Source organism: Rhinoraja longicauda, chromosome 9 (genome assembly GCF_053455715.1).
Source record: "Rhinoraja longicauda isolate Sanriku21f chromosome 9, sRhiLon1.1, whole genome shotgun sequence".
NCBI lineage: Eukaryota > Metazoa > Chordata > Chondrichthyes > Rajiformes > Arhynchobatidae > Rhinoraja > Rhinoraja longicauda.
Genome location: NC_135961.1, coordinates 56088408 through 56112885, shown reverse-complemented (window position 1 = coordinate 56112885; position 24478 = coordinate 56088408). Strand labels below are relative to the sequence as shown.

Here is a 24478-nt window from a genome sequence, read left to right as displayed (position 1 = left end):
GTTTCTTGGGGGCGGGATAAATATTGACCACAACATTGCGCTTTGAAAGAGCATTAAGGGCTTTTCTTCCCATCTGTTAACACAGAGTGCCTGCCTCAGGTAAACAGATGGCACCTCCAATGCTGGAATACTTCCCGTAAGCATTTCAACCTGAAGTAAGCACTTGAGTCTCTGCATTAAGCTTTATTGTTTAGCACTGACACAATAGACAATGGACGATAGACAATAGGTGCAGGAGTAGGCCATTCGGCCCTTCGAGCCAGCACCGCCATTCAATGTGATCATGGCTGATCATTCTCAATCAGTACCCCGTTCCTGCCTTCTCCCCATACCCCCTGACTCCGTTATCCTAAAGAGCTCTATCTAGCTCTCTCTTGAATGCATTCAGAGAATTGGCCTCCACTGCCTTCTGAGGCAGTGAATTCCACATATTTACAATTCTCTGACTGAAAAAGTTTTTCCTCATCTCCGTTCTAAATGGCCTACCCCTTATTCTTAAACTGTGGCCCCTGGTTCTGGACTCCCCCAACATTGAGAAAATGTTTCCTGCCTCTAACGTGTCCAACCCCTTAATAATCTTCTAAAGCCCAGCCCACCACCAGTTGGGCATTTTATTAATAACAGCAATGTTGATGTTAAAAAAAAACTATGGTTATAAAGGGGACATTTATCCAGCCATTGAGACATCTCAAAGTGGCTACAATAAATGAACTGTATTCATTTCGTATCCTGTGATTGATTAGCTGATTGATTAGTCTTCTCATCTGACCAAATTAAGTCCAGATAAAAATAGATGAATAACCTTTGATCGGTGTATTCATAATGCCATTAACACTTGGAAAGTCACGAGATCAGGGCCAGTGACAAAGGCAAAGAAACATGTCTTCAGCTGTACAGAGGCTTCATCATGACTAGAAATGTATTCAGTTCGAGACACCTCACTACAGACTGGTGTGCAATGATTCACCAGAATACTTATAGGACTTTAAAGATTAAACTTGGAAGACAGCAGTGTTCCTCGAGTTTAGGAAATTGAAACATGATTTAGTAGACATGTCCAAATTGTGAAATTATTTGATACGTAAGGACCAGAGAAATTATTGAGTCTCATGGGGGAATTACAGAACAAGGGCTAGAGGGTCGTACAGCATGGAAACAGGCCTTTCAGCACAACTTGCCTATGCTAACAACAATGTCCCATCGACACTAGTTCCACCAGCCTGCATTAGGCCCATATCACTCTAAACCTACCACATCCACGTACCTGTCCAAATATTTCATAAGTGGGACCATTCAAGAAAAAAAAAATTAAAGTTAGGACTGAAATATTTATGTTGTCAAGTCAACCCAACCCAACCCAAGTTGGCATTCGCCAAAGTAGGCCAAGGTGCTGGTTATAATTTAAATCTTGCTTGCACCAACTTCACAGGCATAGATTCAGATGACACACAGAAACATAAATCATACATAGATTACATGCAAATTCTATAGGACAGTTAAAAGACTGTGCAAGAAAAACAAGACATTAACGCAAAAATGCAAATTAGAAACAAGTCCATGATAGTGCAAGAGTGCCCAGTGTTCTGCTGTCGAGTTAGTTAGGGGTGTGCAGGTTAGTTCAAGATTCCGATGGTGGTAGAAATGTAGCTTTTCCAGAACCTGGTGTGGGACTTCAGGCTTATGCACCTCCCGTCCAACAATGGCAGTGAGAAAAGGGCCTGGCCCAAATGGTGCGGATCCTTGATGATAGATGCCACCATCTTGAGGCAGACATAATGCGGCTGCTTTTAATGGTGGGGAGTACTTTGCCCATGATGGGCTGTGTTGAGTCCACTACTTTCCGCAGCCTCTTCTGCAACCTCATGTGCTTTGGTATTTCCGTAGCAGGCCACGATACAATGGGTGCATGGGTAGAAATTTGTCAGAGCATTCAGTGCCGTGCCAAATCTCTTTAAAATCAATAGATAGCTTAAATAGAATTGACATGTGGATCAACCATGATCTGATTGAATAATGGATGAGACATGAGGGCCACACTGTCTTATTCCTTATCCTATGTTAAAAGCCAGCTAAAATGGAGAAAATAAATCCCAAATAATTTAGAAATTACTCTAAAGAGCACAGGTTCATAAGGTCATAAGTGATGGGAGCAGAATTAGGCCATTCGGCCCATCAAGTCTACTCCACCTTTCAATCATGGCTGATCTATCTCTCCCTCCTAATCCCATTCTCCTGCTTTCTCCCCATAACCCCAGCCACCTGTACCAATCAAGAATCTATCTATCTTTGCCTTAAAAATATCCATTGACATAACCTTCTGTGGCAAAGAATTCCATAGATTCACCACCCTCGGACTAAGCAAATTCCTCCTCATCTTCCAAAAGGAACGTCTTTTAATTCTGAGGCTTCGACCTCTAGTCCTAGACTCACTCTCCCACTAGTGGAAACATCCTCTCCACATCCACTCTATCCTTTCACTATTCGGTACGTTTCAATGAGGTCCCCCCCTCATTCTTTGAAACTCCAGCGAGTACAGGCCCAGTGCCATTAAACGCTGATCATATGACCTTTCTACCCCCCACGTGCAATAGCATAGGATTTAAAAAATTAAATGATGGAGTAACGTGAGTTTGAACACACCCCATTCAAGAGAGACCTAATTATGTTGGGAGAAATGTAACAATATTTTCACTCTGGGTGGATAAAATGAGCTGGAAGAATTTCTTTATCCTAACCCACTAGTGGAACAGAATACAAATCCAAAATCTGAGCATCTTCAAGAATGAAGTTATTGTAGTTGATGGAGCCATTTTTATGACCAGAAAATATTGCCCATTTGGGTAGGGCAATGGTAAATCTTCCTCTCCTCCTGCTGCCCCAGACAAGTACAAGCATAATACGATGGTGATACTACTGGACTAGTCGCACAGAGACTCAAATTAATAATCCTGAGGTGTTCATTCAAATCCAAGAAGTTACTTAAATAATAACAGCTAAATAAAAGCCAGCAGCAGCACTGGTGTCCGTAAAACTACTGGGTTGAATTGTGATAGATGGGCTTTTATAAATAGCATTTAGGGGAGGCAACCTGGCAATCATGTGTCTTCACCTTAGGTGGCTTAACTGTCTCCAAAGCAATCTAGCAACCCACTAGGTGCATGGGCTGTTACAGATTGACAAAGGAAACAGTCTTTGCATCTCATGAAATATAAGCAACATATTCTATCTGAAGATGCGCTCAAGGGCAGCAGGCAATGAATGGCACAGGAGATAGGTCAGAAACAGGCAATATTGTTTTCTGAATTTCCCATTATCATATCATATCATATCATATATCTACAGCCGGAAACAGGCCTTTTCGGCCCTCCAAGTCCGTGCCGCCCAGTGATCCCCGTACATCAACACTATCCTACACCCACTAGGGACAATTTTTACATTTACCCAGCCAATTAACCTATTATATTTTCCTCTCCAATGCTATTGCACAAAGGAATCCAAAAAGAGTAGGGAGGCATTTAAGGTTTCTCTTTAAATTGAAATGGCTGTTGGAAAGATTGACATTAAATGAGAGTAATGTTTTTTATTACAGTGCAGGAAATACTCAGCCGGTCAGGCAGCATCTGTTGAGAGGGAAACAATGTTAAGAGTTGCAGTCAATTATCTTTTCTCAGTACTTTGCATCAGAGCAGTGTTCCCCTGAAGAGACAATGAACTGAAATGCAGACCATTCTGCGAGAGGGGGCAGCATAATGGCACTGTGGTAGAGTTTGCTGCTTTACAGCACCTGGTTTGATCCTGACCATTGGGTACTGTCTGTATGGAGCTGTACATTCCGTGTCTGGCGAAAACATAAAACTGGGAAGGCGGCTTAACCGTGGCTGACGAGGGAAGTCAAGGATAAAGCCAAGGAAGAGGCATATAAATTGGCCAGAAGCGGCAAACCAGAGGATTGGGAGAAGTTTAGAACTCAACGGAGGAGGACAAAGGGGTTAATTAAGTGGGGGAAAAAGAGCATAAAAGAAAGCTTCCGGGGAATATAAAAACTGACTGTAAAAGTTTCTATAGGTATGTAAAAGATTAGTGAAGATGAATGTAGGTCCCTTACAGTCAGAGACAGGTGATTTTAATGGGAAACAAGGAAATGGCAGAACAGTTAAATGAGTACTTTGGTTCTATCTTCACTAAGGAAGACACAAACAATCTCCCGGAAATATTAGGGGACCGAGGGTCTAGTGGGAGGAACTGAAGGGAATCCACATTAGTCAGAAAATGGTGATAGGTAAACTGTTGGGACTGAAGGCAGATAAATCTCCAGGGCCTGATGGTCTGCATCCCAGAGTACTCAAGGAGGTGGCCCTAGATATTGCGCATTGCATTGGTGATCATTTTCCAATGTTCTCTCGACTCTGGATCAGTTCCTGTGAACTGGAGGGTAGCCAATGTAACTCCACTTTTAAAGAAAGAAGGGAGAGAGAAAACGGGGAAATATAGACCAGTTAGCCTTACATCAGTAGTGGGAAAGATGCTGGAATCAATTATTAAAGATGTTATAGCAGTGCATTTGGAAAGCAGTGACAGGATCGGTCAAAGTCAGCATGGATTTATGAAGGGGAAATCATGCTTGACTAATCTTTTGGAATGTTTTGACGATGTAACAAGTAGAATGGATAAGGGCGAGCCAGTGGATGTGGTGTATCTGGACTTTCAACAAGCCTTTGACAAGGTCCCACACAAGAGATTAGTGTGCAAAATTAGAGCACATGGTATTGGGGGCAGGGTATTGACATGGATAGAGAACTGGTTGGCAGACAGGAAGCAAAGAGCAGGAATTAACGGGTCCTTTTCAGAATGGCAGGCAGTGATTAGTGGGGTGCTGCAAGGCTCGGTGCTGTTTACAATATTTATTAACGACTTAGACGAGGGAATTAAATGTAACATCTCTAAGCTTGCGGATGACACAAAGCTGGGTGGCAGTGTGAGCTGCGAGGAGGATGCTATGAGGCTGCAAGGTGACTTGGATAGGTTGGGCGAGTGGGCAAAAGTATGGTAGATGCAGTATAATGTGGATAAATGTGAGGTTATCCACTTTAGTGGCAAGAACAAGGTAATTATCTGAATGGTGTCAGATTAGGAGAAGGGGAGGTGCAACGAGACCTGAGTGTACTTGTATATCAGTCACTGAAAGTAAGCATGCAGGTACAGCAGCCAGTGAAGAAAGCCAATGGCATGTTGGCCTTCATTGCGAGACGATTTGAGTTTAGGAGCAAGGAGGTCCTACTGCAGTCATGCAAGGCCTTGGTGAGACCGCACCTGGAGTATTGTATGCAATTTTGGTCTCCTAATTTGAGGAAGGACATTATTGCTATTGAGGGAGTGCAGCATGGGTTCACCAGGTTAATTCCCGGGATGGCGGGACTGATGTATGATGAAAGAATGGGTCGACTGGCCTATAATTTGCTGGAATTTAGAAGGATGAGGGGGATCTTATCGAAACATATAAAATTCTTAGAGGATTGGATAGGGTAGATGCAGGGAAAATGTTCCCGATGTTGGGGGAAGTCCAGAACCAGGGATCACAGTTTAAGAATAAGGGGTAGACCATTTAGGACTGAGGAGGAAAAACTTTTTCACCCAGAGAGTTGTGCATCTGTGGAATTCTCTGCCACAGAAGGCAGTGGAGGCCAATTCACTGGATGTTTTCAAGAGTTAGATTTAGCTCTTAGGGCTACGAGAATCAGGGGATATGGGGAAAAAGCCAGAATGGGGTACTGATTTTGGATGATCAGCCATGATCATATTGAATGACGGTGCTGGCTTGAAGGGCTGAATGGCCTACTCCTGCACTGTTTTTTATGCTTCTATGTTTCCCGTGACCGCGTGGGTTTTCTCCGGGTGCTCTGGCTTCCACCCACACTCCAAAGACGTACAGGTTTGTAGTTAATTGGCTTTGGTAAAATTGTAAATTGTCCCCAGTGCGTAGGATAGTGATAGTGTATGGAATAGTGGTTTCTGTGTGCTAAGGGGCCTATTTCTGTGCTGTATCTCTAAAGCCAAAAATCCTAAAGCACTGCAAGCATTTTCTGTTTGTTTCCTGCTTATGGCATCTGCTGTCTTTGGGAAAAGATTAAGGAATAATTTCATAGACGTGTTCAGATGCAGCGGACATCAACTAATCAGCAAAAGAAAAGCTCCCACCAGTGGAACATCGCAACGTTAACTGGCAAAGGAGCCAGAGTGGAGAGAGTGAGATTTCTTTCTGCATTGTATATCATTGAAAACCTATTGGTTAAATGTCATTGTAGAATCAGATTCAATAATTTAAATCGAATTTGGATATAGAGTTAAAAAGGAAAAATATGTGCACGAAAATGAGGAAGGAACAGGGAAAGGGCAATTAATGGTTCAAAGAATTAGTCGTTCAGCATTGAAACAGCTAAACCAACTTGACACTGACCACCCATTTATACTAATCCTACTTCAATCTCATTTTTATTCTCCCTTCTTTCTCATCCACTTCCCCATACTCAACCCCAATCACCTACCTAACTAGAGGCATTTTACAGTGGCCAATTAACCTACTGACCTGCACATCCTTGGGATATGGGAGGAAAGCAGAGCACCCGGGAAGTCAGGGGGAGCAGTCATGGGGGAAAAGATACACTAACTCCACACAGCCAGCACCGGAGGTCAGGATTGAACCCAGATCACTGGAGCTTAGAGACACTAGCTCTGCCTGCTACACCACTGTGGTAGCACAGTAGCACTGTGGTAGAATGGCTGCCTTACAGCACCAGAGACCCGGGTTCGCTCCCTACTACGGATGCTTGTCTGTGCGGAGTTTGTACGTTCTCCCCGTGACCTGCGTGGGTTTTCTCCGGGATCACCAGTTTCCTCCCAAACTCCAAACATGTACAGGTTTATAGGTTAATCGGCTTGGTATAATTGTAAATTGTCCCGAGTGTGTAGGATAGTGATAGTGCGTGGGGATTGCTAGTTGGCCCGGACTCGGTCGGCTGAAGGGCCTGTTTTGTGCTGTATCACTAAACTAAACACTGCCACCTAAATAATCAGCACAAGACCATTGGACTAATTTGGCTCTTTCTTTTTGCAAAAAGTTTTGTTCTACACGCCTGAGAAGAAAAGAAAATGACCGCAATAGTCTGGCTGTCTTGAGAACATATGTGAAGCTGGTAAATCAGGCCCTCGAGGGTAGTTTCACATATGTTCTTAAGACAGCTAGAAGCTACAGCAGGATAATTTTCCATTACATTTACCATGGGAGAGGCTGAAAGACACAAACCAAGCATTTCAGCACTAACGTTGTGCAGCCTTTGTCATATAAGGCACAGAGCATCACTGGAGAACATGGATAGGTGATGTTTCGGGTTGGGACCCTTCTTCAGACTGGGGTCCCGACCTGAAACATCACCTACCCATGTTCTCCAGTGATGCTGCCTGGCCCGCTGAGCTACAAAAGCACTTTGTGTCTTATTTTGGAAACCAGTATCTGCATTCGCTTGTTTCTAGCCTGTGTGAGATGCCGTGTTACACATCATGGTGTCCATCAGTCAAAACTATTCATCATATTCACTTAATTAGATTTTGTACATTCCAGTCTCAAAATGAGACGTGAAGCAAGCACTTAACTTTAATTGCTCTTTTAATTGCTCAAATACTAGCAAACTGAGGGATTCTGTGTGACATTTAATCACATTACAGAGCCAATACAGATAACAGTGGCAGCAAATCTAGCATGGGGATCTCATAGAATGTGGATGGCAAGCTCATGTGACCATCGTCCAAAGCCACAACCATTACCTACATTTATTTGTAAGGGGGAGGATAATATCTTTTATACTCTTCTTCAGAGCAATTGCATTTGAAAATTGTGCTTCACTGTTATTTTTCCCAAGCAACCAGGAATGCTTTATAATATTATTCACAAAATGCTGGAGTAACTCAGCAGGTCGGGCAGCATCTCGGGAGAGAAGGAATGGGTGACGTTTCGGGTCGAGACCCTTCTTCAGACTTCTTATGCTTTATAATATGCACATTTTCAAAAATAATCATTGCTTAAAGTTACTGCCCTTGGTTTCTTCAAAGCATAAATTGACGTAGGAATTCAGCAGGTCCAGCAGCATCTGGGAAGAGGATGGACAGGCAACGTTTCGGGATGAGACCCTACTTCAAACTCTTTTCTTGCCTTGCCCTCATGCTGGATTCATTAATAATGCACCACATTATGCCACAAAACTCGGGAGTCTTCTCAAGCTTTTCATTTTATCCTTGTGCAATAGTGTTTGCAAAGTCAACTTCCTCGACCAAAACACTCACACTGGAATTAAACGTAACAGTCAGGGTGGCACAGCGGTAGAGCCGCTGCCTTATAGCCCCAGAGACCCAGTTTCGATCCTGACTACAGATAGAGGCTGGTTGTACGGAGTTTGTGTGTTCTGGTTTCCACACACATTCCATAAACGTGCAGATTTGTAGGTTAATTGGCTTCTGTAAATAGTCCCTAGGGTGTAGGATAGAATTGGTGTACGGATAATCATTGGACAGCACCGATTTGGTAAGCCAAAAACCTGTTTCCACGCTGTGTCTCTAAAACGAAAACTAAAAACTAATGTCACTTCTACCTCTAAACCCTTGAGTCTACAGAGCTAGAGGGATGTTTCCCACCTTCACCAGCCAAGGTCTCACATACCCTTATGCTCCATTAACCCAGTCTATCACACAGCCCAGTCCATCACACAAACCAGCCTTTCCCTCATCGACTCCATCTATACATCATGCTGCCTCATAAAATAAACCAACATAATTAGGGACCATTTACACCCCGGTCATTCCCTCTACTCCCCTCTCCCGTTAGGCAGAGGATACAAAACATGCACTAACATGCAATTGAAACTAACATGCACTAACAGATTCAGGAACAGCTTCCCCACTCATAGCAGACTACTGAACTGGGGTTAAGAGGGAAAGATAGATCAGCCATGATTGAATGGTGGAGTAGACTTGATGGGCCGAATGGCCTATTTCTGCTCCTATCACTAATGAACTTATGGCGTTGGAGCGTGGCCACTCTGTGCACTGTTCCAGAAGATGATCTGCTCACAATCAGTTCACACTTACTTGTGTATGATTGTGCTCATGTAGAGTATGATTTGAACGGATTGCATGCAGAACATAGAAACATAGAAAATAGGTGCAGGAGGAGGCCATTCGGCCCTTCGAGCCAGCACCGCCATTCATTGTGATCATTGAGAACAAGCCTTTCACTGTATCTCCATACACAGGACAATAATAAACTAAACCATAACAGCCTCCTCGTGGTCACTGTGGAGAATGTCACAGACGGTTGGTTACTTTTTGCCTTCAGATGTTTACATTTGCTGTAATGTCATTAATTCTTACCCACTTAACTTTCTTCATAACCTGGTAAAGCAAAAACTTGCAACAAAAATACATCAAATACCCAAATGGTTCAATTATTTATTTCAAACAATTCATTTCTGTACAGCACTATGTCCCTCCACACAGAAAACACATTCATTTTTTAAAAAAACGTGAAATGTTCAAACTATTCCTGGCAATTTGGCATGCATTAGGCTCAACTTTAAGAGCATAGTAAAATTAATGAAGCAAGCATCATTTTTTCATAATTTTGCTACATGTTCAACATTCATCTTGTTTTACAAAATATCCATAAAAAGTGCAAATTTATTCTTGGAAGTCATTTCCAGCTCAAATTCTCATCCATGGGATAAGACTTAAGAACTGTAGTCTTTGAGAAAGATTACATTTTTCATTAACAGGTTGGTCAGCTCCACAACACTTCAGTTTCAACTGACAAATGTACCCACGCACCAAATGTCAGAACTGAAAGTGAACTTGGCCAATAATCTCTTACCACTGAAGATCAGCTCTTGGCAAAGCATTTTGTACAGTAAAGCCTCTGATGGAATGACAGAGAATTAAACAGGTAATGGGAAATCCTGCTAGTTTCTCTGAAATACGTCACCAGGATCTCTTCTCTCCAGTTCAATGATTCTTGAATTAACATTTTAAACTACAGCAAGCCTCCAATAATGGAGCAATACAATAAAATATTGACCTATTGTTATTTAAAAAATATATGTATATGAAATTTACAAGCTTTAAACTTTGTGAAGACTGTTCCCATCTACTGATTTTTACAATTAGAAGTCAGTGAAACCTCACACAAGTTACTGTATCAAGTGCATTTCATTATTGCTTAAAATAAAAAAGCAATGTATTTTGTTTAGGGAAAAGAGTCAATTTGTTTGTCTGCTTTTCAACATACACGATGAAACAAATGTACCTATACAAGAGGAACCAAGCATTGGGAGTCTTATTGCATAGTTAAATGAAGCACACAGACATATAGCAGGAGCACACAGGTTAAGTGGGTGCATTTTGTGCATTGAAGATCAAGCTTGTGCACATTCTCACAATCCTTTTGAGCAGGTTTATGGTCCAGCCTCTGAAAGAAGCCCGAAAGCTAAATTGCTCATCAATAAACCAACAGAGCTGATGAATAAGTGACCAATATCCCCACCTTCCAATTCCTTGAACCAAACAATAGGGAGACATACAGAAACACAACTCCGTTGAACAGATTTGTACACAGTGGGCTCCAATGAACAAGATGCTGCGGGTCTTAACATTTTAATTCTTCTCAATTTCATACTGGTGACTAGGCTTGGTGGCTCGCATGCCAAGCTTGAAACTGGAACATGATTGTTCTCAATTGAACTCTCTTTATTGTGAACATGTATAAATTGTTAGTTTTCAGCATTTCCGGCAATGGATGGAGACACGTTTGGACTGATCATGATTCAAAATCATACCCTTCACTGAGTTTTAAAGCGGACAAATTATATTGAGAAATTAATCTGAATGAGATTGCTCCACGGGCCAATAGTTAAACTACCAATTTGAATGAAAGTGGATGGACTGTTGTAGAGAGGCAGAATGAAGACAAGTTTCATACTTACGCACCTGGTTATCTAATGGACTGTACAGGAAAAAGACAGATGAAACAGGTGGTCAGTTTTTTAAAAATTGGATCAGCGACCAGCTTTCCATTATGTTCTTACTGGAACCAAGAAGCAAGGTACATGTCAAATCAAAAATGTACAAGATTTAATGTCTTGTTCCAGAACATAAACCAATTTCAAAATTGACTTCTAAATGGTGGATTCTCTTAAGCTTCCAAAAAGGTGACATTGCCTGCATTGAGCCAGATGACCCTGTTCCAATGTGCAACAGCTACACACATCCAGATGATGGTCCTGACCACAAGGTAGATTGTTATTAACCACCAGATCTCAAGGTATCAGCATCTCAATTTCTGTCCTGCAATTACCATCGAGGGAATACCATGCCTCTCCATCCAAGGTTAGTTTTCAGCAGCCATGCTCACAAAACACATCGTTTGAATGGGTGTTCTGCTTATTCTGGCTGCCATCCTTTTAAAAGTAATTAAATGATGGGAGTTTTGGAATGCTCATTGATTACGTTGGCAAAGCAGAACGGCTAGTAGCACAAGCGAGTTGGAGGTAAATGGCAGCAAGAGTTATTGGAGTTCTGGCGTTAGAGGAATCCTCGTATTCTGGAGGCAATGGGCACGACTGGGTTTGATGGGATTAAAGATTAATTGCAAGCATGCATCTGGCAATAACTGCATGGGATGCCTATTGGTGCAGGTTTGAACATGAAGCCAGACTACTTTCTAAATAGTTTGTTAGTCATGTGAAGCTGCAGACAATGGAAATCTGAAATAAAATGCTGGTTAATCATCAGTGGAAAGAAAAACAGCCATGTTTCAATAGTCACCCAGTGCAACATCAATTACTTTTCTCTTCACTGATGCTACCAAATGCGTTAAGTATTTCCAGCATTATCTGTTTTAATTGTTGCACAACTGGGTTGTTGGGGAATGGGAGGCAAGAGCCAAGTAAGTGCGTGCCTCCTTCCTCAATGTGGTTTTATTCCCAACAGATGCCAAAGATCCATTTTGCATCCCCACACATTTCTCCTTTACCGCGCTAATTGCCGTTACTTCAATTTCTCCTCAATTTCAACATCAGTCTCAAAGCATGGGGCTAAAACAAGGCCCGAATAAACTGTCCATGCACTCTGTGTAACTGGATCACTTATACTTTCAGTCTTGGGGGCCGGGCAGCCTAGGATGCGATTGATCGTTCTTTTGGATCGCTTTCTCCCCACCAGTCCATCGCCCCCACCCACCCACCCACACACACAGTGCCCCGAGAGAGATGGTGAACGCACGATCATTACACTAGAGGGGGCAATAACGGTTCTTAGCCAAAACCAGCAGGGAACACCACCACCATTCATTCCCACCTCAATAAGAACAGATCACCCACGACTCTCACTGCATTTGCACTGTGATTGTGTCTTTTGCTCTGCCAGTGATTCCCTATAGATACAAAAGTAAACATTTACTTGCATTGTTTTGTTTTGATAAACTTGCACCTTCCCCGAACCTAGATACTATTTTAACACTACGACTCGGTCAGGGAGTGCAACCAGAGAGATCTATCAGAGCTGAGTTTAACACGTCATTGTTTCCCTTTTCCCCAGATAAAGCCCAGCGCCACCGGACCATCCTGCCCATTAGGCGAAGCTGCTGGAACTGAGGCACTGAAACTTGTCGCGCAGAGTCTGCACAATGTTCTGCTGGCTGGGGGAGGGTTCCCGCCAGAGGTAGTTGCTCAGCTGGTCGGGCTCGGCCGGTGCAGACACGGAGTCAGGAGCACCCCCTCCACCGCCCCCACCCCCGCCCGACAGCGGGGTGCAAGGCTGTGGCTCCGCCGTGCCGCCGTCTCGCAAGATGGCGGCGGCGGCGGCTTCGGCTTCGGCCTCGGCGGTCAGGCAGCTCTCGTCCAGGTCTTCGTAGTCCTCATCCTCGGAGCGGATCTCCACGTAGTCCTCGTCGTCCTCGTCGGCGTCGTTGAAGTTGGCCAGGTAGTTGCGTGCGGCCGAGCGGGCGTCCAGTGCTGGGGTCGCGCCCGCCAGCACCACTTGCCGCGGGTCGCGCAGGGTCAGCTCGGGCCGCGGCACCTCGATGGAGTGGCTGACCGCCACGGAGGGGGAGGACAGCGACACTCCCCGTGCCCCGCCGTCGCTGGCCAGGCGCCCCAGCGTGCCGTAGCCCCGCAGCGCCGAGCAGCTGGGCGCGTTGGGCGGCACCACCAGGGCGCTCCAGCGCTGCTCTGGGGGGTGACTGGTGGCGAACGAAGCGGACGGGCTGGCCAGCCCAACCCTGGCCTGCAGCCGCGCCCCCACACTCGCCCTCATCTCCGGCGAGGCGTACTTGGCCGCCAGCTCGTGGATGTCTGGCCAGGCGACAAAGTCGGCCAGCTCCCCGTTACTGTAGGTGGAGTGCAGCAGCCAGTCCTCGGAGTCCAGGCTGTGCCCGTGGGAGCTGCAGGAGGACAGCAGCCCCTGAGGAGTGCTCCTCGCCCACACCTGACTGTCCGTCAACGCAGTGGATAACCTCGGGGGAGTTTCTCGGAACAAGAGCTGGTCGTACAGCTGGGAGTATTCAGCGATTCGAGCACCTGAGAGAACAGAAAAGGGAATGTTAGATCATTAAACAGATTGCTCTACCTATTGTATTGATTGCATTGTATTATCTGATCAGATTGAACAGCATACAAAACAAAGCTTACTGTACCTCGGTACAAATGACAATAATAAACCTAATCCTAAACTAATACACACTAAAAAATGAAATGACAAAATATGACTGTTTACCAAGACTCTTTGACAAAATCCATGTGGCCAACATCCACTGGCCTCATCAATTATCTTTGTTAAAGGCATCGTAGTCAATAAACTCGTTCAAGTTTGTAAGAAATTACCTTCTGCAGACAAAACGCTCAAAGGGCCGAATGGCCTACTCCTGCACCTATTGTCTATTGTCTATAAAACCATAATAATTAGCCCATACTCGTGTAAATCCGAAGAATCCTCTCCAATACCTTCCCTACACTTACGTGGGGCTTACCGTCCTATAATTTCATGGATTATCTCTATTTCCCTGCTAAAACAAAGGAACAACATTGGCTACTCTCCGATCTTCTGGGACCTCACCTATGGCCAGAAAAGATACAAAGATGTTTGTCAAATCTCTGAATAACCCAGGATAGACCCCATCAGGCTCTGGCGATTTATCCACCTTAATGCTCTTCAAGTGCCCCAACACTTTCTCCTTGATCTGAAATCGCCCAAGCATGTATATGAGTATTCTCCACACTAATCTCACTGTCCTCCATGTCCTTCTCCTTGGTGAAAACAGAGGGAAAGTACTCGTTTAATACCTCGCCTACATCCTCTGATTTTACTTCATAAAGTTACATCATAAATTCCCTCTTTCTCGAGTGGTCTTACCTTCCCCTGGTTACCCTCTTATCATATCATCATATCATATATATACAGCCGGAAACAGGCCTTTTCGGCCCTCCAAGTCCGTGCCGCCCAGCGATCCCCGTACATTAACACTATCCTACACCCACTAGGGACAATTTAAAAAAAAACATTTACCCAGCCAATTAACCTACATACCTGTACGTCTTTGGAGTGTGGGAGGAAACCGAAGATCTCGGAGAAAACCCACGCAGGTCACGGGGAGAACGTACAAACTCCTTACAGTGCAGCACCCGTAGTCAGGATCGAACCTGAGTCTCCGGCGCTGCATTCGCTGTAAAGCAGCAACTCTACCGCTGTGCTACCGTGCCGCCCATGCCGCCCATGGCCCTCTTGTTGTTAATGTACATATAAAATTGCTGGGATGTTCTTTAATCTGACTTGTCTGTGATATTTCATTGCCCTTTTGGCCCTTCTAATTGCCCACTCAAGTTCTTTCCTGCTTGCTTTATATCTCTCAAAGGCCTTGTCTGATTTTCTTTCTAAATCTTACATATGCCCCTTTTTTCTTTTTGACCAAATTTACAACGTCTTTAGTCATCCAAGGTTCCCATGCCTGTCGCCCTTATTCCTCCTCCTCCTGACTGGAACATGTTGTCCTGAACTCTGATCAATTGGACTTTAAACGACACCCACATGTCAGATGTAGACTTACACAAATAACAACTGCGCCCAATTTACTCTCCCTAGCTTCTGCCTAACAATACTGTCATCTGCTTTACCCCAATTTAGTATTTTCCTGCAAAGTCCAGACTTATCCTTGCTGAAAATAGTCTTAACCTATATGGAGTTGTGATCATGATTTCCAAAGTGCTCTTCCATTGATACACGAGTCACCCGCCAGGCTAGTTTCTGAAATCAAGGTCCGGCACGGTCCTTTTCCTAGTTCCAACACACTCCTCTACTTCCCTACATTAAACCATCTACCAAACTCTTGTCTCAAACCATGAGTGGATTTAGAACATTAACCTATCTTCTCCCCTAAACCATGTGCTAATCTGGATTTAGAGAAATAGGATAAGTAGAATTTAAGGCACATGTTATCTTATTGAAACATATAAGATAATTAGGGGATTGGACACATTAGAGGCAGGAAACTGTTGGGGGAGTCCAGAACAAGGGGCCACAGTTTAAGAATAAGGGGTAGGCCATTTAGAACGGAGATGAGGAAGAACCTTTTCAGTCAGAGAGTGGTGAAGGTGTGGAATTCTCTGCCTCAGAAGGCAGTGGAGGCCAGTTCGTTGGATGCTTTCAAGAGAGTGCTGGATAGAGCTCTTAAGGATAGCGGAGTGAGGGGGTATGGGGAGAAGGCAGGAACGGGGTACTGATTGAGAGTGATCAGCCATGATCGCATTGAATGGCGGTGCTGGTTCGAAGGGCTGAATGGCCTACTCCTGCACCTATTGTCTATTGTCTATTGTCTATGTACAGTTTTCTGAAGAAGTCTGAAGAACGGTCTTGACCCGAAAAGTCACCCATTCCTTCTCTCCAGAGATACTGCCCGTAACTGGAGCATTTTGGGTCTATCTTCATTTTAAACCAGCATTTGCAGTTCCTTCCTATACAGTTTTTTAAAAGTTATATTTAGGACTGTAATCAATTTACTTCTCGATTGGAACTATATTTTATTCCACAGGCCAGTTTGATTTGCAATCAGTCACACGAGTTCATGCCTTCTGAAAATAAACTGCACATTCTCTCCTTAAAAAGCAACCCTGCACATCTGCACTGGAATGATAACATCATCACTGCCCCAAGCTTAATAAAACAGGATCAAAGACGTACCAAAGAAGAGATGACATTATAGCCTAAATTACCAAGAAATGTAATAGGATTAACCACTCCTTAATGCGAGGAAACCTGACTGGGCCCATGCAAGAACATGATGCAGCTGTAAAAGATCACCTATGATCGTTCTGAATGACAGAGCAAGCATAAGGGGCCAAATTGCCTATTCTTGCTTCTATTTCTTTAGCTCAAAAGTCTTAAGATAAATAAATTCTGTCATAAAGAACTTATTGTTGGTTAGCTCAATTAAGACGTCAGTAATTTTCAATATTGCTAGAGTTTTTTTTTCTTCACACTTCTTGTCTGCCTATCGTAACAAGTCTCACCAAGCAATCTGGATTGGGGCAGGGTGTACCGCTCGGCTCACAAATCAATTTTACAACAAACAATTTTACAATCTCCAGAAGAAATCATACAACCTCTCCTAATCTAAATAGACTAATCGTGTCATAGAGCATGAATATAGGCTGTTCAGCCCAACCTGTCCATGCCCACCAAATTGGATTCTGGACTAGTCCTAATTGCATGCATTTAATCTCTAAACCCATCCTAAAGAAAGGAACTGCAGATGTTAGTTTAAACCAAAGATAGACGCAAAATGCTGGAGGCAGCATCTCTGGAGAGAAGGAATGGGTGACATTTTGGGTCAAGACCCTTCTTCTGACTAGACAGGGGAAAGGGAAACGAGAGATATAGACAATGGTGTAGAGATATAAAGAACAAATGAATGAAAGACATGCAAAAAAGTAACGATGATAAAGGAAACAGGCCATTGTTAGCTGACAACAGCATAACTCCTTTAAACTAATCGAATTGTGGTCACTGGTCCCAAAGTGCTCCCCCATTGACATCTCAGTCACTTCCCCAACCTTGTTCCCCAAGAGGAGGTCCAGTGTTGCACCCTCTCCAGTAGGGTCCCTTTTACACGAATTAAGGAAGCTTTCTTGGACACATTAAACAAAGTCCATTCTGTCCAAACCCTTTACAGTTTACACTATACACTGTGGGAGACATGGTCAATATCAGGGAAGTTGAAATCTCCCACCAGTACTCCCCTGTTATTCTTACAGCTATTTTCAATAGAAATACATCAAATGGAGAATAGTTACACAGAACCTATGTGTTGAGTTTAAAGGTTCAAAGGTAATTTATTGTCACGTTTAAACCGAGTTGCTAACATCTACACATTCAGCAGGCTTGATTAGTCATTGTTTTACCCAATTGTGCCTCTTATTCTTGGAATAGCATTGTCAGCATATGCTTTTTGCACCCTCTCTGGGGAATTGTGAGATTAGATAAACAAATAGTGCCCTGGACCACAATGTGTTGTTGGAGCGTCTCACATCTGATAGTCTATTCACTCAAACCCTACTTTTCCAAACTTTCAATTACATAGAACCGGTGGTGGTGGGAGAGATAAGTCTGGCAAGGCGAACTGAAGAAAATTGATGGTCGAGACAATAATACAAGATAACAAAATAGAAGCAAAATAGAATTTAAACGCGACTGTCAGGATAGCATTTTCAGTACAAGATTATATACTCTAATTAGAGCCAGACCGGGGAAAGATGATAAAAAAGACAAAAAAATGAAGATTGTATTTGGATGAACACAGCATTCATTACAAGAGGTGAATTGATCACACAGATGTAAATGGGAATGATTTAATTGTCTTAGCAGATTCATGCCTAGTTTGGAATTATTCTGGGTTACTTAAAGAAGGGATGAACAAAATAGAGAAAGAGGGGTGGACCTGATAAAGAGAGCGGGCAGGCAATTGGTTAAAAACACGCCCAGCTCTGAAAATTGCAAGTACGCCAAGAAATGGAAAGGTACCCAGTATAGGCACAAAATGGTGGAGTAACTCAGCGGGACAGGCAGCATCTCTAGAGAGAAGGAATGGTACACAGTATGTTGGCTTTCATTGCAAGTAGACCTGAATGAAAGAGTAAAGATTTCGTACCACGATTATACGAGGGTCCAGGCGACCTACTCCTGCGGTTATTTCCTTGTACTTTGTGCATATTCAAGGTGGAATTTGATATATCTCTGGATATATAGGGTGCATATAGGGGATAGAAAAACGGTGTAGTAAAGTACCACAGGGGAAAAAGATAAGCCACAATTTTGTAGCACAGTGGAGGACATTGGAATGATCGGGTAACCTACTACTTTTATGTTTTACATTCTTGAGGTGAGCTGTTGATATTTGAGACCTGTGAAGCACAACTCAGAGTCAGAGGGACATTCTACGCACCAATGGCAGAGCCTCCTTGCTTCTTTTCCTCCAGAATAGCTGCCAGGTCCTTGCACTTCCTCTTGGGCTGATCGGACGGTGACTGTTCTCCCACGTTCTTCATCTTCAGCAGCTGGTTGGCCTTCTTGATCTTCTGGCTGTACTGCCGGGCCATGTTGTAGACCTTGCGCTTGGTGCGGTCCATGAGGTCCAGCTCCTGCGGACCCACCGCCTCCGTGCTGCCCAGGGGGCTGTCCGCCTCCAGCCACTTGTCCTCGGGGAAGGAGGCGGCTCCGGCGCCCAACAGCGAGGCCAGCTCGCTCGGCTCGCCGCCGTCTGCCTCGATGCTCATCCTGCCGAGCCTGCACTCCTCCGCTTGGAGGGCCGCCGGGCACTCTGCAGCCGAGCGAGCGGAGGGCCTGAGCCTCCGGCGGGCCAGCGCTCCCAGGTCGTCCTGGCTGACAGGGAAGGCGGCCGGCAGTCGGTCGCGCCGGGTCTCCTCGCTCCTCCTGATGTAGTCCTCCAGGTCGTTCCAGATCTCGTCCACCTCCTCAGACAGACGGTCGGGCACTGACTCGCGCGACGCCGAGTTGGAATTGGAGGAGCTGCCGGTCCAGGCCGCTCCGCTCTTGGCCGGCGACCGGCTGCGGTCCGAGGCCTCGTCGCCGCTACACCGCAGGCTCTCCTCGGAGGCGAAGTTGCCCAGGCCTCGGCAGGCCGTCTCGACGTCCAGGCCCGGCGAGTCGCTGCGGCCCTCCCAGTCGTTCTTCAGCTTCTTGTGGGCCGTCTGGGACGGGGCCGGCCTCCGGTCCACCACCGGCAGCTCCCGCTTGGGTGACGCCGCGGTGACGGGCAGCGCCGGGATCCCCACTTCCGTGCGGTCTCGCTCTTGCTCGCCCGCCGGCCCAGGGCCTGACCGGGGCTGCGCTCTGCCGGTTGCCGGTGTTACCGAGCCTTGGTCCGTGGCCGGGCGCCCCCTGTTGCCCTGAGCCGCCTGTCGGTACGTCGTGTGGTTCTCTCCGGCGCTGCTGGCCCGCCTGACCACCCTGCGGTCCGGACCCACGGCCTGATGCTCCCGGACCCCTGGGGGGAGACGGCGACCGCAGGCCCCTCGGGACGGGTTGACCGGCGTGGAGTGAAGCTCTGGGGCAGAGGCGGCCGGAGCAAACACCCGCCGATTGTTCTTCCCCAGCGTCCTGCCAGGTAGCGAGGCCCGTCCTGCGGGGGGCTGGGAACGATCGCTTCTCCCCACTCCACCGCCTGGCGCCACGGTTACATCCTCATCCCATCCCGCAGGTCGGCCCACCGAGTGAATGGGGAAACGGGGGCTTTCTTGCACCAGAGATTTGCACGCTACCTAAAAGAGTAGAAACAAAAACCCATGGGTTACAACGTAGAACAGTACTGCACAGGAACTGGCCTTTTGGCCTAAAATGTCAGTGCTGAACATGGTGCCAAGTTTATCTAATCTTTGCCTACACATACTCCATCTCCCTCCATTCCCTGCATATTCTTGTGCCTAACTACAAGCCTCGTAAATGTCACTATTGTCCCTGCTTCCTCCACCACCCCTGGCAGCACGATCCAAGCACCCACCATTCTCTGTGTAAAAACACTTGCCCGGCACATCTCTTTTAAACTTTGCCCCCCATCACCTTAAAGCTATAACTTCCAGTCCTTGATATTTTCACCCCGAGAAAGAGGTCCTGACTGATTACCCTATCTATGCCTCTCATCATTTCAGGTTAATTGGCTGGGTAAATGTAAATGTAAATGTAAAAATTGTCCCTAGTGGGTGTAGGATAGTGTTAATGTGCGGGGATCGCTGGGCGGCACGGACTTGGAGGGCCGAAAAGGCCTGTTTCCGGCTGTATATATATGATATGATATGATATGATAGGCAAAGTGAAAAAGGTGAAAATAAAGGTGTGATTGAGTATACTCCATGGCATAACTGGTAGCAAACAATTCCTCCTCATCCTTTACTCTCCTACCTCCTCCACATCCCTTCCAGGTACAGTGAAAGTAACAATGGAATTGGAAGTGGCTTTTGGTGGGAATGGAGGAGCCATGAGATGGCAAGGCTGCAAGGAATTTCTATGGATATAGGAAGGAGGATCGATATTCATGGTGATTCAGGAGGAATGACTAGTGCAGGGAATTCATGAAGGAGCAAAATTCAAAAGGGAATCAGAAACACACTATGTGTTATCGAAGAGAACATGTTTTGGACTTGGTAGGGTGGGGGGTGGGTAGAACAAATTTTAAATTGTCAGATCACACAAAATGGTATTATGATGAACAATACAGAGGATAATTAAAAATTGGAGAAAGATATAAATAGGCTTGAAGAGGCTTCACAGAAAGCTGGAGTAACTCAGCGGGTCAGGCAGCAAATCAGGAGAGAACTTAATGACAGATTAAGTTTAATGATTTGATATGCTTCCAGCAGGTCTCCCCTCTGCCTCCGACACTCCACAGAAAACAATCCAAGTTTGTCCAACCTCTCCTTTTAGCTATTACCCTCTGATCCAGGCAGCATACCAGGTAACCTCTTCTGCAACCTCGGAAGGGGTCAGCAGAGTTTCCGCAGTTAAAATTCCCGGGCAGGGGACCAGAGACTTGAAGACCAGATCGCTTCGTGTAGGTAGAGGCATGTTGGGGGGGGGGGGGGGGGGGGGGGAGCCAGGACTGCGAGTATGTCAATGAAGGATTTAAAGACAGGGAAGGAGGGAGGCACATCTTTAATCTTAAATCGGGGAGGGGGGTGGGGGTAAGGAAAGACTCAGAGCAACAACAGTTCTGAGTCTCTTGGTGAGTGTCCAGGTGCAGGTCACACAATTCTGGATGTGCTCAGGTTTGTAGCAAAAGCAAGGACGTTAATTAGCCAGGTTAATAAATCTTGCAAACCAGTCTTCTTCATATGTAGGGAAATAACTGCAGATGCTGGTACAAATCGAAGGTATCACAAAAAGCTGGAGTAACTCAGCGGGTCAGGCAGCATCTCAGGAGAGAAGGAATGGGTTCCTTCTCTCCTGATTTGCTGCCTGGCCCGCTGAGTTACTCCAGCTTTCTGTGAAGCCTCCTTCATATGATCATTTAGAGGAGAGAGCTGTTTTGGGAGGATCTGATAGTGCTCAATACAGTCAAGCCATACAAGGCAATAATTTATCAATTATTCACTCACAAAATGCTGGAGTAACTCAGCGGGTCAGGCAGCATCTCGGGAGAGAAGGAATGGGTGACGTTTCGGGTCGAGACCCTTCTTCAGACCGATGGGCCTCGACCCGAAATGTCACCCATTCCTTCTCTCCCGAGACGCTGCCTGACCTGCTGAGTTACTCCAGCATTTTGTGGATAAATACCATCGATTTGTACCAGCATCTGCAGTTATTTTCTCACACTATCAATTATTCACCATAAGTATATTTAGTTTGCATTATTTGATTTAAAGGACAAATGAGGATCAGTCTATGGATATTACAGGAGAATGGTAAAGGCTAGCAGTTTTATTGATGTAGGCAAAGTGAAAAAGGTGAAAATAAAGGTGTGATTGAGTATACTCCATGGCATAACTGGTAGCAAACAATTCCTCCTCATCCTTTACTCTCCTACCTCCTCCACATCCCTTCCAGGTACAGTGAAAGTAACAATGGAATTGGAAGTGGCTTTTGGTGGGAATGGAGGAGCCATGAGATGGCAAGGCTGCAAGGAATTTCTATGGATATAGGAAGGAGGATCGATATTCATGGTGATTCAGGAGGAATGACTAGTGCAGGGAATTCATGAAGGAGCAAAATTCAAAAGGGAATCAGAAACACACTATGTGTTATCGAAGAGAACATGTTTTGGACTTGGTAGGGTGGGGGGTGGGTAGAACAAATTTTAAATTGTCAGATCACACAAAATGGTATTATGATGAACAATACAGAGGATAATTAAAAATTGGAGAAAGATATAAATAGGCTTGAAGAGGCTTCACAGAAAGCTGGAGTAACTCAGCGGGTCAGGCAGCAAATCAGGAGAGAACTTAATGACAGATTAAGTTTAATGATTTGCATTCTGGTAAGAAGAATGAGAAACAATATAGAATAAGGGATCTAGGAGGATATTTGAAACAGTAGGGCAGATTGCGGTGGTTAGAAAGATGTACAAGTTCTTCGAAAGAGGAATAGAGTACAAAAATCAGGCAAGTCATGCCAGACCTTTATAAAATAATGATTCGACCTCAACTGGTTTATTCTAGTCAATTTAGACTTTTAGACTTTCGTGATCCAGTGCGGAAACAGTCCCTTCGGCCCACAGAGTCCGTGTCGACCAGCGATCACCCCATACACTAAATTCATTGAATTCTAAGTTATGCTGTAACCCGAAGAAAGATATTGCACAGGACGGTCCCAGCGTCCCAGACTTTTTCTGCAGTGGGGTTTCAACCACTAGGTGTCACCAATGCACTAAATTCAGTGTACTGTACTTTGTATTTGAGAACCAACTCAGTTTGAGCAAGAGGTTTGTGACAGAGAAAGGCATTCATTTAATGAGGGGGATGACATGTTTTGTGCCTTTGGGCGGCTCTGTGGTGCAAGGGCAACACAATGGCTCAGGGGGTAGAGCTGCAGCCTGACAGCGTCAGGGACCCATGTCCGTTCCTGACCTCAGGACTTATCTGTGTGGAGTTTGCACGTTCTCCCTCTGACAGTGTGGGTTTCCTTCAGGTGCTCCGGTTACCTCCCACATCCCATAGACGTGCAGGCCAGTGGGTTAATTGGTTGCTGTAAATTGGCCCTAGAATGTGGATGGTGAGGGAGAGGATCTGGATGAAGTTGACAGGAATGTGGGGAGAATAAAATGGGATTAAAAGATGGACAGCACGGATTTGGTGGGCCAAAGGGCCCGTTTCCATGATGTCTCTCCGTCTCTCTTTTTAAATGCTTCAATCAAAGAAGACATAACGAATAGAGCAAAACTTCAACTTTAAAATTGTCACCCACTTTTTCCAATTCTTTCTCATCCCTTCGCTGCTCCTACAACATTCCTCTAGTTCTCAGCAATCCTGATTATTATGGTCCCACTATTTGTAGCTCTGCCTTCAGCTGTTGAAGCCTCAAACTGTCAAATTCCCTCCCTAAACCCTTCTCTCCTTGAACTTAAAGCCACTGGTTTTGATCAAGCCTTTGTGTCTCAGTGTAAAACTGTTTTGGAACAGGTCTGCGTAGCACCTTGATATATTTGACTGCAACTCATAATAGGGGAGGGTCTGTGTGCATACATTCATCCTTGGGTGATGTCGCTAAATGCAGTATATTGTAGCAGCTGCACATTCTACTTGCGACGTTCGGCCTTAGCAGCTGTTGGATAGCACATTTAGCACCAGCAAACGAGGATGAAGTTCTCAGCCGCAAGCAAACAATAAATTACTTAAACAAGGGAAATATGACAATCAATTTCAATACAAGTCCTCATTACAAGAATGTTTTTTTTTTTTGTTCTGATGGTTAAGGCCTGAACATTGGCTAAGATGCAGGGGCACTTCAACCACTCTTCCTTGACCTGGGATCTGTTGTGGCTCAACTAGGGGAGAAGATCTCCATTTATAGTGTAATCTCATCTAATGTGTTGATCCAACAAGACAGCTTTCCAGCAAATATAACCCAGGGAGTGCAAAGGGGATGGCACGGTGGTGCAACTGGTAGAGTTGCTGCCTCACAGCGCCAGAGACCCAGGTTCAATCCTGACCTCGGGTGCTGTCTGTGTGGAGTTTGCACATTCTCCCTGTGACCCCATGGGTTCCCTCCGGGTGCTCTGGTTTCCTCCCACATCCCAAAGACATGCAAGTTTGTAGGTTCATTGGCCTCTGTAAAATTGCTCCTAGTGTGAAGAAAGTAGATGAGAAAGTGAGATAATAAAGAGCTAGAGTGAACAGGCGATCAATGTTCAGTGTGGACCCAGTGGGCCTATTTCCATGCTGTATTT

General features: G+C 45.1%; 1 protein-coding gene across 5 annotated transcripts in view; it reads right to left on the bottom strand.

Moving 5' to 3' along the window:
- Nucleotides 1–12293: 12293 nt before the first annotated feature.
- The window catches only part of LOC144596773 (pleckstrin homology domain-containing family G member 1), a 181164-nt gene continuing 168979 nt past the window's right edge, over nucleotides 12294–24478 (bottom strand). For all 5 annotated transcript variants that reach the window (XM_078405545.1, XM_078405543.1, XM_078405544.1 and 2 more), the window contains 2 exons: nucleotides 18527–19862; nucleotides 12294–13613 (listed from right to left, as the gene is read on the bottom strand). In XM_078405545.1, coding sequence (XP_078261671.1) covers nucleotides 12667–13613; nucleotides 18527–19862 — 2283 coding nt within the window. In that variant the 3' untranslated portion in view covers nucleotides 12294–12666. The remainder of the gene's footprint in view (nucleotides 13614–18526; nucleotides 19863–24478) is intronic.